Here is a 15,145-nt window from a genome sequence, read left to right as displayed (position 1 = left end):
GAATACATCTATGATTTCAGTGGTTCTTCCGCTGTAAGCAAAACTCCCATCTCTGATGCTGCAGATTTGTGCATGTTGTGGGCACAGAAACCACCTCAGCATGTTCTCGTGCTCTAACATTAACTTAGCAAGCAGAGGAGCGTGTGATGCAGAACAAGGCTTTGAGAGTCAAGATTCAGAAAGGCTGATCATGAGAGAGCTTGCAAACACTTTGTCCTTTACATCATGTCAGCTTCAGAATGGTTTACACTTGTAGTAACAGAGAACAATTATCACAGTCCACCTCAAGCCTGTGTTAATAAACTGTCACAGCCTTCAAACCAAACAGGTTGTAAGTAATCTGCTTTCAGTTGTGCCAATTTTCTTTGGCAAGCCAAGCCTATTAATTGCCTGGGGAATGTCATGAACACACCAAATTCTTTACTGGGACTGTCCTAACAATTTATAAGCACAGACAATCCAGTTCCAGGATAATTGCCAGGCATTCTTGATTTATATAGCTGCTGCCTATAAATTCAACTGATAACGGAGTGTAGGGGGCAAATACTGAGTGAGGAGACTTATTTCTTTCTGTCACATGCCACAGGGTAATCCAAGAGAGCTGGTCATCTGGAAAAGCAACCTGCATTGCTAAGCTATATGTGTAGGGAATGGTTTAATTACGAAGTGGAAATGTGAACTGAATATGGGGTTGAATATGTATCTGAGAAGTTCAGTCACAACTGCTTAGAGTCCAGTCCTGCAGTGTTTGCAGTTCAGAGGGACTTAAAAACTGAGCAGGCACAAATGAAATCTAAGACCCAAGCAGAGGACCACATTGAAGCACGAGGCACAACTGCTCAGCCAGCAGGACTGTGACAAGTACGTGACACCCCCCTCCGCAGAGCTGGAATCACACAGGGCAATGCATGGACTCCAGCCAACACTTCAACCCAGAGATGACTTTCCATCAGGGTGACTGGAGCAGCAGAGGGCATGTAGATAAATAAAGAGCCTGACAGAGTTGTGCAAAATATCAGTAACACAGCTTGCCAACTGCTCAATGCTTTAAAATAAGGGATGAGTCCTACAATGTCTTCTGGAGGAAACCTCGCCCTGCACCTCATGAAAGTACTACCACTACAGATTCAATGGCAAACAGGAAAACACAAAATCAATTGCCAGAAAAAAACCCAAAACATTTGGGACACAGGACATGATAACATGGGATAACTCAAGTATCTTAAACAACTGCAGCCCTACCTTGCAGATTCTCTAATGAGAAAAATACTCCAATAAACAAACGGGAAAACACAGTCACTGTCCAAAGAACTTTCAGATTCTGTTCTGCATTTCAGTTAGGAACAGCCTCAGAAAAAGCCAGCTTTGAGACATAACAAATGCTGGAAAGAGAAGAAATTAAGGAGAGACATTTGCACAAAGTATCTGCAGATGCCAAGAAAACAAGATCTCAGGAGACTAGAAAGTAATTCTACTTAAGGTTACAACTTTGAGAATAAAACTGGAAGGATAATATTTAAATCTGGAAATGTGGTTTTGGATACTAAAATAATCACTCTTGAAGGCATAAATTAATGTACTGCCTGAAAGTATAGAGGCGTTCCCCATCTCAATGTCTTATTCTATAATTACCAAATGAGGGTCACACTTCCTTTTAGGCAGCTGAAGTTGGACACCATCGAAGATGGAGACCCACTCCCAGCTGTGATCTGTTGTGGAACAACACTTAGACACTATTGGCATTCACAAAATATCTGGTTATTATTGTAGGCTCTTCCATTTCACTTGCATCTACATCTTGACCTCATTTCTTATGAGACCTGAGGATTCAGAGGCTTCCTTTTTTCCCCATCAACTTATTGTATGCGGGTGGAGTTCTTAACATATGTGTTTAGGATCTCCTGTCTCAAATGTCCAGGGAGTCTGATCTGTGCTCATTCCATGCAGGAGAGGAGTAAAAACATTTTGTTTTTGTTTTTCCTTCCCTCTCTAAGAACAGGACATTTTTGGGGTGGAGGCCGGCCCAGCTCAGGAAGAAATGCTCAGCTTTTAAGTTCCTCTTTAAGGGGAGTGGGAGCTGAAAAGAATGAGATAATTTCCATTTTCCCTTGAATTCTTCCCAGGACAATACATACTTTTCTAGGGGAAGTGTCAGCTAGAGCTGTATTAATTAGAACACTGCTTTATAAGCAGAATGGAACAATACTAAAACATCATTAATTCTTGCAATCCCCAAAGAGTGAAAAGTCCCAGTACTTCCTCTACATGCTGCTATCACACAGTATTTCAGGATACCATCAAGACAGAAACTATTTTAGGCATCTTGGTTGAAAACATTTCAAAGTTAAGCAGACCTGACCACAGAAGAAGACAATGTATAGGACTCAGTGGGGGGCTAAAATGGTTACAAAGAAAATGAGAGGCAACTTTGCTCCGCTGGAGAAAAAACTTTTGTTATAGAAGTTATACTGAGCAGGTGACAGAGTTTTCTCAGAATAATTTCAATATCATAGGCTGATTTCCCTAGGAAATCTCTCTCTGTTTTGCCTTACCACATTTTGCTGCTGTGCTCCAATTTTTAATTCATCATATCTAACGCAGAGTTACAGTGAAATGTATCTTTAAAAAATTTAGCACCATCATCCTCTCTAAAAACCTACCAAAATAAGGATATTATATAGTTATTATTATGGTCTGGAGTGTGAATGAAAGAACAGATATCATACAGCAGATGTTAACCAGCTTCCGTAAGTATGTAGCATAAGAATCCGTATAGAATTAAGCAGGTCTCTTCAGATGCAGTGCATTGTCTCAGCAGCAGAACAATCTTTTCTAAAGACTTTTGTATAGGAAATACTACAACATGGCAACAGCTCTTATGGAAAAGAAATTTTGTGAATGCAGTCTTCACGCAGCATAGTTCAGTTCAGCCAACACCCTGGAAATCACTTCAAGCTCTGAAACTACCTATGCATGTTCTCTTCAGTGTTCAGAAATGAGATTTTATCCAGCTGCTGCACAGCTATGTTACAGCACAGAGCTACTCATATTCTGCTGAAGGGACTGCAGTCACAGGCAGGCTTAGCTGGAAGAAGTCTGCCAGATAAAAGGGAAGGAATTCCAGTCTGCTGGGAAAAATGCTCGTTCGCTTTTTTCATATTTTTCCTCACATGTTAGTTTGACAACAAAAGGAAAGGTTAAAATCTCTGTTATTCAAGGAGTTCTACAAGTCAAATCATAATTATGTTTACTTTTACTCTTCGTTCATTTCTTGCTCTGCAAGGCAGTGTGGGACTTGGCTTAATATATAGGTCTACTGGGAATTGGAAATGTTCAGAGTGGAATGTTGACAAAATATTCCCCATTGTTTTAAGCTTTTTTTTAACGTGCTATGTTTGTTGACTGTTCACCTTGTACTAGAAACTAAATCCTTTTAGCAGAGATAGCAGGCATCACCCTTTTCTTTTTTTTTTCAAAAAAATATGAGAGGCACTTTTTGCAGGAGTGAGTCTGAGTGAGTGTCAGACACTCCAGTGGGAAATACATAAGAATCCGTTCAAAGACCTCAAATTATTTTTTTATTATAATGCGTTACATTCTGACTGTTCTTTTTAATTTTCTTGGGTGAATCAGCAATAAGCCAGGAGAAAATTTAAACTCACCATACCAGAGGGATCCTTTGTTAGTCTTTGTAGAAAGGTCAGACCCTGAGATATTTGCTGTCCTCATATGGGGAAATCAGCAGCGCTCAGCACAGTGCATAGCTCTTTCACATATATCTTTCACAGACATCCCTTAAGCATGGTCTGAAGTCAGAGAGACCGAAGGGTTTGGGCTTCTTTTATAGCTTTGCACTGAATGTTTCTTTTTCACTGGTGAGCCAAATCTATACATCAAGTTTGAAACTTTTGGAATGACCGGTTCTCAATCTGAACATAGTAGCTCAGCCACACACCTACTGTCACAAAATTGGCATAGGTTCGCTGAGAGTATAGCATATGTTCAGCTGAAGTATTTGTAAACGTGCCAAAATTATGTGAGTCTTATCTGGACTGATATTCAGTCAGCGAGCCCCCACCCGGCACTCAATAATCTTTGCTCACGCAATGTCATAGATTCCATTGCATCAGCGTGTGGTGCAAATATAGAACCAAGGATAATGAGAGTACTGAAGCTAGTACAGTCCATGTATCTCATAGTGAGTCTGACACTATCACAAAAAACAAAAAGCAAACAGAATTATTGGATATGTCAATATTTTTGGGAGAAATCTGTCTGATGGTCGAAAATGAAAAAGTTCTTTATTAATTTAATATTCTTTCTTGACATTTTTAATGTTGTTTTTTCTACTTTCTTTTCATCTCTGTAAGCAGTAAAAACGAATGAACGCATCATTCCTTTTCCCTTTTGTGTATAACTAAATGATTTTGCAAATGTTAGTGTCATTCCTGTGACACTACTATAGAGCTAAGAGACAAGATTTCCTTTTTTCTTCTGCTATTTGATAAAGTTTCCTAGAAAGAAGATGATAAACTGGGGAGTGAAGACAGGGAGGGGAGAACCAGAAAATCTTAGACTGAACTCATTTATATCCAGTGCAGAAAAAGGAAATGGAAAGATTAGGAAGGAGCAGAGCACATAAAAAGACAAGAATCTGAATTTTATCATTTTTTAATATTTTGAGAAAAAAAGGAAAAATTTCAACTTAAGTAAGCTATCAATGTATTGTTTACATTTCAGTGGTTTTCACAGAAACAATATTGTCTTCCCCAAGAAAAACTTGGAGAAATTTGTGGAACCTGCCTCTTAAGAATAATATTACTTATAAAGAAATATATTCAGCCACTGAGCTGAAGATCTGGCAAACAAATGTCTTTTCCACATGAATACAGTTTACATGGACATTCTAGTTTGATTGACAGGTCTTTAAACTAGATGTGAAGGGGAAGGGGGGTGATAACATCAGACCTGTCCTTGAGGCTCCTGGGAATCACAGACAAAACACGGTGAAGGAAGGCCACCTGAAGAGCAACATAAAGGAAATGGAGTTATTCCAGCCAGTAAGTCAGCCCCATCGGACGCCCAGCTGAAGTGTCTTTACACAAATGCACGAAGCATGGGGAACAAGCAAGAGGAGTTAGAGATGTTTGCACGCCTCCAGGGCTACCATCTTACTGGCATTACTGAGACGTATGGAAAATGCAGTTGATAGTTCACCACACAAACACACATATCTAGAATGCTAAATTCACTTAAGTGACTGTTGAAACATCTATGCTAGAGGTATTTTAAATTCTGATAAATCATGTAGACCTGATTATTATTTTTCTAATTGAAGCAAGAGGATAAGCAGCAGGATTCATCAATAAATGGAATCTGAAGTAAACATGGATGAATTAGGCACCAGGACTGCAAGATGCTTACCTTTCATATAACAGAATATTTAAATTACTGCGGAATCATGTGGTGCATACAGAAAAGGCTTAGCAATGGATACATAATAGGAATAATATTAAAGAATTGCTAGATCATATACTTGAGTTGCTCTGAGTTTAATGCTCGTATGTTTTTACAGGGATATGCTTTCAATTGTGCTTGAAAAGACTGAAGTAACTTGTTAACTTTTTCCAGCAGCAAACAGTGCTGTTGCCCAAACACTGAATTTCAGCTGTGCTTGCGTACTCCTCTGGGTTAACTTACTTAACATGAACTTTGGACAGTGTCATTAGCGGGTGGTACCCATCAGAGCAGGGCTGCCTCTCAGGCAGACCTCACTAAGGCAGAGCAATGGGCCAACATGAACTTCGTGAAGCTTAAGGGCAAATGCAGACTCCTGCAGCCGGAGCAGAATAACTCCATGAAACATTAAGAGCTGGGAGCTGACTTGAGAGAAAATGGCTTGGCAGAAAAGAATCTAAATGGTGGACAGTAAGTTGAGCATGAAGAGCAATATGCCCTTAGGCAGGGCCAGCCACATCCTGGGCTGCCAGAAGAATATAGCTATCAGGTCAAGGGAATCCCTCCACTGAGCTCTCCTGAGGGCACATCCAGAGAAACGTTTCTAGGTTTTGGATCACTAATTTAAAAAAAGAGATTGTCATTAGCCAATGAAGATTAGAAGGCTGAAGCACATGTGGAAGATGGTGCTGGATTTGCTCAGCCTGGCTAAGGAGAGGATCTGACTGTAGTTTTCCAGTAAGAAAAAGGGGATTTGACAGAGTTAAATTCTCCTGAGAGTCAACAGTCATGTGCTCCAGCAGAGGCAATTCCAACCATGTTCTTCACACTGAGTGTTTAGGCACTGTAACAGGCTTTTCATCTTTGGATATTTCATAATTTAGCAATGCAAAGCCCTGAGAAACTTTAACTTTGAACTTACCTCTGCTTTGAGATGAGGGTTGAACTAGAGACCTCTGGAGGTCCCTTCCAACCTAAATTTTTCTATTATTTTATTAGAGAAATCTCACCTAATTTTACCTTAACTTTAATTTATGAAGCTGGTCTGTGAATTTCTAAGACCTCAAGGAATTTGACATGACACTCTGCAATGCTTCTTTCTTAAAGAACCTCTATATTTAAATATAAAATAATTTCAGTAAAAGAGCACTTTCCTGTGTGTCTGGAGAAGAGGGGATTAGGAAAAGATGAGCCATCCTTGCTGGTAAATGATATCTCTCAGGTGTCACCTGACTTTCCTGTCAGTGTATTCTGTTTGGACTCCTCTAGCATATGTATCTGAAGTATAAACAGGCCTCCCTCCCATAACATCTCAACCTTCTCTGTCAGTAAATCCAATGGATCCCACTTTATAATTGTGCACATTCACAAACAGAACTACTGCTTCTCCAGACTAGAACACGAGATCAATCTATGAACTTGATCTGCAACCATGAATTTCAATATGTTCCCCTGCTGAGAGGACAGACAGTCCAGAGGAGTTTTTCTGATTAAGTCACCTTATCTTATACATATAAGAAATCTGAACAGAGGATAGTAGCGTGGTAAGTCTAAATAGTCATCTCTCCATTGGATCTTGAGGCCAGATTCTTAAAGGTAGTTTGCTCAAAGGAGTATGTGTGGATTCCCCAGTAGGAAATTGAGGAAGACTGAGCTCTGACTACTGTTAAGTCAAGAAGATCGGGCATGTCATATATGTTCACTGGCAGAACACAGGGCAGTAGTGCTACAGGGAAAACCAAAGAAGCTGGGGAATCTGCTGCCAGCAACCCTGGAAGGTCTGCTTCCATCATCAAGACAGAATGATGAATAACAGAAGTAATTCAGTCTCCTGCTGTCATTTCTATAGACATTTACACTAGTATGAATCTGGCTGATGATACCATTTTGATGATTGTCACATTTACTTGGTCTATGTCAGGTATCTTGTTGCTAAGGCCTGAGATGATTCTTTAGAGGAGCTAGATATTTATTTTGACAATTTTTTGTGGGCTTCACATTACAGTCAAGCTTCAACAGTTTCAGTTTTGTGACAGTCACAGTATCTTGGAAGCGGATCAGAGTGGCAAGAGGAGATAGCTTGAGAAACCCTCCATGGCCAATCTACTACCCAAACATTCTCCAACTGCTACACTTCACTGCTAGGTGAGAAAGCCAGTTCTGAAGTCAACCCTAGCAGCTTCTTCCAGGTCCGTCCTACATTCTTGCGAGTCAGAGAGATGCAAAGTTCACAGAAAGATTAACGTCCATCTGGTATATCACTTATAGCAGTCGAGCTGTATGGGTACGCCTACACTGCACAAGGCAGATGATAATCTAAACTGTAAACATCACACAGCGAAACACGGCCGTTGTAGACATAGTACCTCAGATCCACAAGCATTTCAGCCCCATGATGATGGCTGAGCACCAGATGTAATAAACCTTGACTCTTAACAGGTTTCAAAAGCTCTGGCTTTGTTCCAAGTTAATGCAGTTTGCCATGGGTCCAAGCTAATACCAGTGATGACCGGGAGCACATAAGGAGTCTCTGTACCTGCTTTGTTATGTCTCTAGAATATTGGTCATTCAGCAGATGTCTCTGCACATCAGTAGTTACAAAAGTCTCGATGGGTTTGTCAACGTTCAGGGTACAAGGGAAACTTCGGATTTTTTTCACTATAATGTTGACAGTGGGCAACAGAGCAATTCAGAGATGTTTTGTTTCTTCTTGTGCATCGGAAGCAATTCAGTAGCCAACTGAAGGAGCTGAAGTGTTTCCTTTGATTGTAACAGGCATTGTGCTGAAGATTTTCAGGCTTCCTTTACTTAGGAGCATACTGAAGGAAATGTATTGAACGTTCCTAAATTTAGAGAATTCTATTCTTACTAAAACTTCCTCCTATTTCATCAATGTCATTCCTCTAAATTTTATCAGGGAAAAGGGAAAACGTTAGTTATAGTGAAATGTGGAAAAGATGAACAGTTTGTAAATGCAAGGACCTTGGAAGAAAATAAAAGAAAAAACCTTAGATGGTATGAATTTCCTAAGGTATCCCTCTTTCTTTGAGTCATTTTTGAAGAGTGACTTTTAGAAGAAACTTAAACTGAAAACCTATGTTAATTGAAAGATTCTATTAACAGAACAATCCATATTATTTGCCAAACAAAAAATCCCAAACCAGTACACCTTTAATGTAAGTTCCAAAACAAACACTTGGAATTGGAATCCAGAATCCCAAATCTATAACTTCTGAACAGATCATTTGAAAGAGCCTTTCAGAGAGTCTCCTTTAACTCTTACTAGTTACAGAATGCCTTTAGTGTACACTTTATATTATCAGCACCACCTAGAGTGCATCACTAGGAACAACTCTAATAACATAAAACTAATTTGCTTTACAAAGCGTGATTGCATTTCAAAGGAACATTTTCCAGGCTTATTCTCTTTCAAAGGCTTCCAGATGAAATATACATGTCTGGTATAATAGAAGAGAGGCAGGGAGAGACCATATCTTTATTATTACACCAAGAAGAGGCAGAGAAAAGATACCACAGAACATTTTAGATTCAGCTGAACCCTGTAAGGCAGTGTCAGTTGCTTCTGGCTCAGCCATCAGCAGAAATTTTCGCAATCAAAGTATAGTTAGTGATGATGATGATGATGTCCAAAGCAGAACAGAATCCTGTTCGCTCTCTAGAGAAACAGAAACAGATTGGTGTGTTTTTTCAGTAAACTATTTAGTTAAGAGTTTGAAGGCAGAAGTGAGCAAATTAAACGGATAAGATATTATAGATACTACATGTTTATGAAGCAATTCTTTTTTAATCTTTATTTCTATCCACATTCTGTTTACAAACTGCTTGTATCAGACACCTATGTATTTAAAGCCAATTCCTGTATGTACTCATCATAAAAACAAAAAATGTTATGAAACTTATGATATGGTATGCACATTTGATTTTCCATTGCTTTCCATCTAGGTAAAATTATTTAAAGCTTTCATCTTGTTTTATTTATACTCATTTTCTTCCAATATAACTGAATAAGACCTAGTTTGCCATTACACTATTCCAGTTTCATACTGTAAAAATTAAATGCAAACTAGTTATACTAGTACACGCCTGGAACAACTCAGTAGTGAAATGGCCCTTGATCTGGAGACAATGTTCATCGCTATAATTTGTGACCATATCATTTAATTTGTAAATTCTGTTAGTGTTCTGACTTACTTCTCAAATCCACTGAAATCCATGGAAGCACTGGACTTGCTTACTGTTTGGACACCTGGCACTGAGATCACACTTCTGAAGTTGCTTATTTTCATTTTTTAAACAAACCAGTTGTTACTATGGCTGCATAAAGAACTTATTTCAGCATATGTTAAAGAATAAACAAAGTAGGCTTAACAACACAGAGCATTTTCTTGCACTGTAAATGTATATGCAAAAATTCAGTACTGATTATTCATTTCTGGCATAGCAGTGCAGGGGGCCTGAAAACAGGGCTTCCTGCTCCACTGATTGAGAAGCACATACTGAAAAAACACAACTTCCCATCTTCATTGCAGTGTGTGGTATTAATTTTTAAGTTTGAGAAGACACTCACTGTTGAATGGACAAGCAAGGACCTGTCCTTTCTCGGAAGGCAGCTCTCACCAGCTCTGATGGCACAGAACTCATTAGTATCACTGGTGATCCTTATTCCTCTCACTCCCATCTTCCCCACCCAGCACCATTTGCCTTCCAGTTAGACCTGGGGTCCACCTACTTCCGTTGTGGGAAAGCTGCTTTTCTACGGGACAGGATGAGTTAAATGCTTTACTTCTGACCCCCTTCCTAATTTATCTTCTGACCTAAAAATATGTCCAGCATCACTCAAACTGACCTGTATGCTTATATTTCCCTTCAACATTATTTCCAGGCTAAATCTTATAAACTGACACACCATAAAGTCACAGTTAATAATTACTAGTTAATAATTTCAAAATTGTAATATCATGTTTATGTTTGTATGTTTTATGTATTTTAAATACTTTATAAATTAAGTGCAATATTACAATTAATTATAGTATTGCACATTAATAAAAGTTATTTTATTGAAATTCTGAATCTGAAGTGGGGGATGAAAAAGAAAGTATTTTAGATCTTTTGGTCCTGACAGTTATCCTAGTCTTGCCCACTAACACAATATTACAGTAAAGTATATTTTCTCAGTATACTGCTGACACCACATGCCAAGTGATATTTCCAACATATTGCATAAAATACTTCTTGATAATTGCATTATCAAGAAACTAGGAATAATTTATTACATCAGTGAGAGAATCTTACTTGTGTCCTTTTGTACACAAAATGTTGTGGTGCTGTCAGCCAAAACTTACAACTGCTAATTATATCACAGAAAAACGGAAAGGACTATGATATTCATCCAGAAATGGCTGCACAAAAGTGTCCCAAAGATGTTACAAATTGCAGTAAGTTGCTCATTGCCATCACAAGAAAATAAATGCACTTACCCTAACATGAAAATGCAGCAAACATTCTGCATCTTAATTAATAATTCAAAACAAAATATATCTTAACTATATAAATCCAAACTCTGACATTTTCAAATAAAGAATGCATATATTTAAAGCTATGACCACCGAGAAAGATTAAAAATAAATTATGCAAATATTTCAGAGACGCATAAGCCAGTTTTTGCTTCAGGGCACCGAGACTGATTCACAAGTGAAATAATTTTCCTTGAGCCGAGTTATTACAGATTTTATTATTTCAAGATATTCTACACATTTTTTTCAAGCATGTGAAGCTGGAACCTGTCTGAAGAAGGACAGAGATCTATTGGGAGCTTGGTTTTGCTCTTGAGTGGATTATTTTAATTCTATGACATCATAATAGTATGTTTTTGCATCCCTATATAAATCCTTGACTGTAGCATCTCCAGATCATGTGACAGGTGAGAAGGGAGTGTTTGTTTTGAAGGCTGAAGATAGAGACTGAATGGGATTTCTAAATTTTCTTGGAGAACAGGCTGTTGTCGTTCTTCTGAATTAAAGCAACTACTCTGATAAGAAGCACATCAGCTGGACAAACAGAGGATTTTTAACACCTCAAGATGGGCAATGGAGCCAGTTCTGAGAGCAAGGAATCGGCCAGGAGATCCAGAGAACTGGAAAAGAAACTCCAGGCAGATGCAGAGAGGGAAGCCAGGACAGTCAAACTACTACTGTTGGGTAAATAGAATAAAATTTGCTCATAATATTTTTCCACTCAGAGGTTATTTTGCTCTGGAATTACATTTCGGTGCAGTGAATTTCCCACCTCTCACTATTTTATTTGAAGAAGACAATCTTCTAATATAGGCACAAAATTTTTTCTAGTTGTCAACTCTCATGAAGCAACCAATTAAGTCACAAGGAACAGGCTGGAAATGGCCATGTCACTGCATGTATTCAATTTTAAATATTATAAATCCTTGACTTTAAAAAGATTTGAGAAAATAAGAACCTGCTGTTAGAATAAATGTTATGATGCTTACTCACACAGCATGTAGCACAGACTTATCTCTTTTATTTTTTTTCCCCCTGGATCTATAAGCATTCATTTGCAGCAGGATTAAGTGAGGTAATTGGTTACACTGAAAATCCATGGGTGTCACAAGGTATTGATATTGTTTATTTTCCAAACTGCTGCACTTCATTTTTTACAGAAGCAGAAAGTAACTTATAAGGGCCTTTTTCAATGTATAAAAATTGTATTGTGGAGAATGGAATGGAAAGTCATGAAATGAGACGAATACAGATTAATTTTCTCGCAGGCTACTACTTCTAATCCACACTATCATCAATTTATTAACAGCAGCAGGTGTAATGGCAAAAGAATTTTTTTTTCTTGATACAGCTTTATTCTTTTCTCTTTTATTTCCATGGTACTGCGTAGCCTACAAGAAATATCCAAGAGCACAATAACACTCCCACGGTCTCAATATTTTTCTTCTAACAGTACAAGGCCTGCTATGAGAGCTTATACTGGTTTCACCAAATGAGTAGAAAAACAGCCTTTGATCATTGAAATGTTGCTATTTTCATTGTTACTGCAATGCTTACAAATGTTTTTAAACTGACATTTATTCAGATTTAGCTAGATCCCTTCACTAAAGTACATCAGCTTAACTCTGTTGTATCATGCAAAAAGTCTATTTATACCTGTTGAGAATCTAACTATTATTATTAATAAAGAAATAAGAGAAAACCACAAGCATGCAGGTTTCTGAAATAGTAAAGCGGCAGTTTGATGTGCTTTACACACCATCAGTATTCCGATTGCACTTTACAAAGCTTTTCAGTCCAGTGCAGAACATGAAGATTTTCTGTGCAACATTAATACAAAATATTGCCCCTACTGAGACAAGCTTGTGTTGGTCAAAAACTAGAATAATATTTTCATTTGAACTTTCATAAATTTTCAATACTTTCTATATACTCTTACAAGAAGGAATTGGCATTTCGAGTTAGAGCCATGGTCCATCTACTTCAGCAGCCTGTGTCTGGCCTTATCTGACACTGATCCATGAGGAAGATGTAATAAATTCTTTAAGCAGAATTTACAGGATAAAGAGGAATTTATAAGATAAGCAGTTTCATGATGTATTTTGATCTTCAAGCCTTCATGTCTTGGCAGTAGTACTGGAGGCTGTCTTGCACCAGGACACAAACTAAATTACCCCTCCCAGAACACGTGCATGTATATAGTATTAAGAACTTCAGTATTTAGTGTTTCCCAATGCATATTATCAGTCTTTTTCTGACACTATTAATATCACAGTCTCAAGATAACCTTAGTAAAATACTTTGAGATTAATCACAAGCTATGTGAAAAAGACTTCTACACTCTTTTCATGAGATAAGAGGATCATCAGGATCTGAAATACTTTTGTTGAGGTCTTCTTTATAGCATATGTTTCTATAATATCTTCCTTTATTCATGTCACACATGATAAAGACTCAAATTTGTCAGTGGGCACTGTTTTGGAAGATTTTTTCTTCTGGGAACTGTTATGACAAATCACAAGGATCCAAGAACTCGGTAAAAAAGCACATTGGGGAAAAAAATTACAGACGTAACAGCTTGAATTTTCTTGTTCTTAAAAAAGCAAGAAGTGAATTAAACATGAGTCTGTTTTGAGCCTATTGCACAGCTAGAGTGAAAGTGTCTCTTGAACACCTGGAATCATAGTTGATGAAGCAACACGCATAAGGGGCACCATATAGCCCCTTCCACTGTCAGACCATGAAATGGCCAGATAAGAGAGGATTAAATCTACAATGTTCAGATCTGGGCCTGTTATCTTTCCATACCTCTGAGGTGATCTCAGAAATTATTCAAATTTTATACTTCACAAATCAAGGGCAGCTCCATTCAAGCAAACCAGCCTAAAATCCTGGTCCTGGGTTTCTGTTCACTCTATTCAACCATATGTTCCCTCTGTATTACAGACCAGATGTCACCGTTGCTTCTATTGCAGTAGGCAATTCGGTATAAAATACTCAGAAAACAAGAAATTGATATATATATCATATTTTTTTCAGTGTGATCATTATGCACTTAGCCTTAAAATGTGAAAAAAAAAACCCCAACAACATATTCTGACCATTTCCTGAGAGGATTATTTAATATCTATACTGGTCTCTACCACCTCCAATAGGTCCCTTTGCAAAAAAGAAATTGCATCCAGAAACCAAAAACACTACATTTGTTTATGTTAAGTTCCATGCCCTGGGCCAACACATTAGCTGTGTTGAGGTGATAATTTACGGTTTATATGACATGCACATGAAAACTGCACACATAAACTGGGGGAAGGGAAAAATGATGCCACTTTCTGAGATTCTTCACAAGTAGTCCAGGAACCAGAAGGGTTAAGTCCTCTGTGTTGGCATTCCTATGTCATCAAAGCCACCCGCACCTGCCCAGCTTGTCTGCAAATCTAGCCTCTATATATTTATATTTCCCAAAAATCAGATTAGTTTATCAGCCCGGAGCAAACTCCAAGGTGAAAGTTTTCTTTCCTTTGTAATAATTAGGGCGGTATCTTGCCTACCACATCACACGCAGTTTATATACTTTTTAGGAGGCCAGTTTGCAATTTGTTTGTGTGCAAAGTACAGCGCACATTTGAAACGTGGCCAAAACAGCTGAGGGTCACAGTGATGTTTCACAGAAATAAGAACTTCGGTTCTGTTTAAATAAATAGTAAAACTGTGAACTTATTTATTTTCAAAGTATTACTCCACGGCATCACTCTACAGTTTTCACTGGCAAAACAAAACTCACCTTCATTTGAGCAGGTCATCCCCAGCTCGCTTTACTGAGAAATACTCACTTTTTGGGCGTTATTCATCCAATTTAATTTAAGCATCTGCTTAAGGGTGACAAAAACAGAATCTGTTTGTTTGTTTGTTTGTTTTAGTTTTAGCAAATAGTTTTCTCCACTGGCTATAACAGGCCTCTGATAAGTGGTCTGGAAGTAGAAGTTTATAGTACAGACATCTAAAACCAGTTAAATTAATCAGTTACTATAATAATTAAGTAAGGTTTAAGTTCCTGCTCTTGACACCTGCATTAGAAGGAAAGACTTTGAGCACAAAGATGGCCCAATAATCCTATTGACTGGAATACACTGATTTTATTTTTTTATTGGGGG

General features: G+C 38.0%; 1 protein-coding gene across 1 annotated transcript in view; it reads left to right on the top strand.

Moving 5' to 3' along the window:
- The first annotated feature begins 11,557 nt into the window (after positions 1-11,557).
- The window catches only part of LOC106901112 (guanine nucleotide-binding protein G(t) subunit alpha-3-like), a 28,408-nt gene continuing 24,820 nt past the window's right edge, over positions 11,558-15,145 (top strand). The window contains exon 1 of the mRNA XM_014963475.1: positions 11,558-11,675. Coding sequence (XP_014818961.1) covers positions 11,558-11,675 — 118 coding nt within the window. The remainder of the gene's footprint in view (positions 11,676-15,145) is intronic.

The sequence above is a fragment of the Calidris pugnax genome, unplaced genomic scaffold (genome assembly GCF_001431845.1).
Source record: "Calidris pugnax isolate Ruff unplaced genomic scaffold, ASM143184v1 scaffold44, whole genome shotgun sequence".
Classification (NCBI taxonomy): Eukaryota; Metazoa; Chordata; class Aves; order Charadriiformes; family Scolopacidae; genus Calidris; species Calidris pugnax.
The sequence above is the reverse complement of the archived record's forward strand: the minus strand, read 5'-3'. Positions and strand labels throughout refer to the sequence as shown.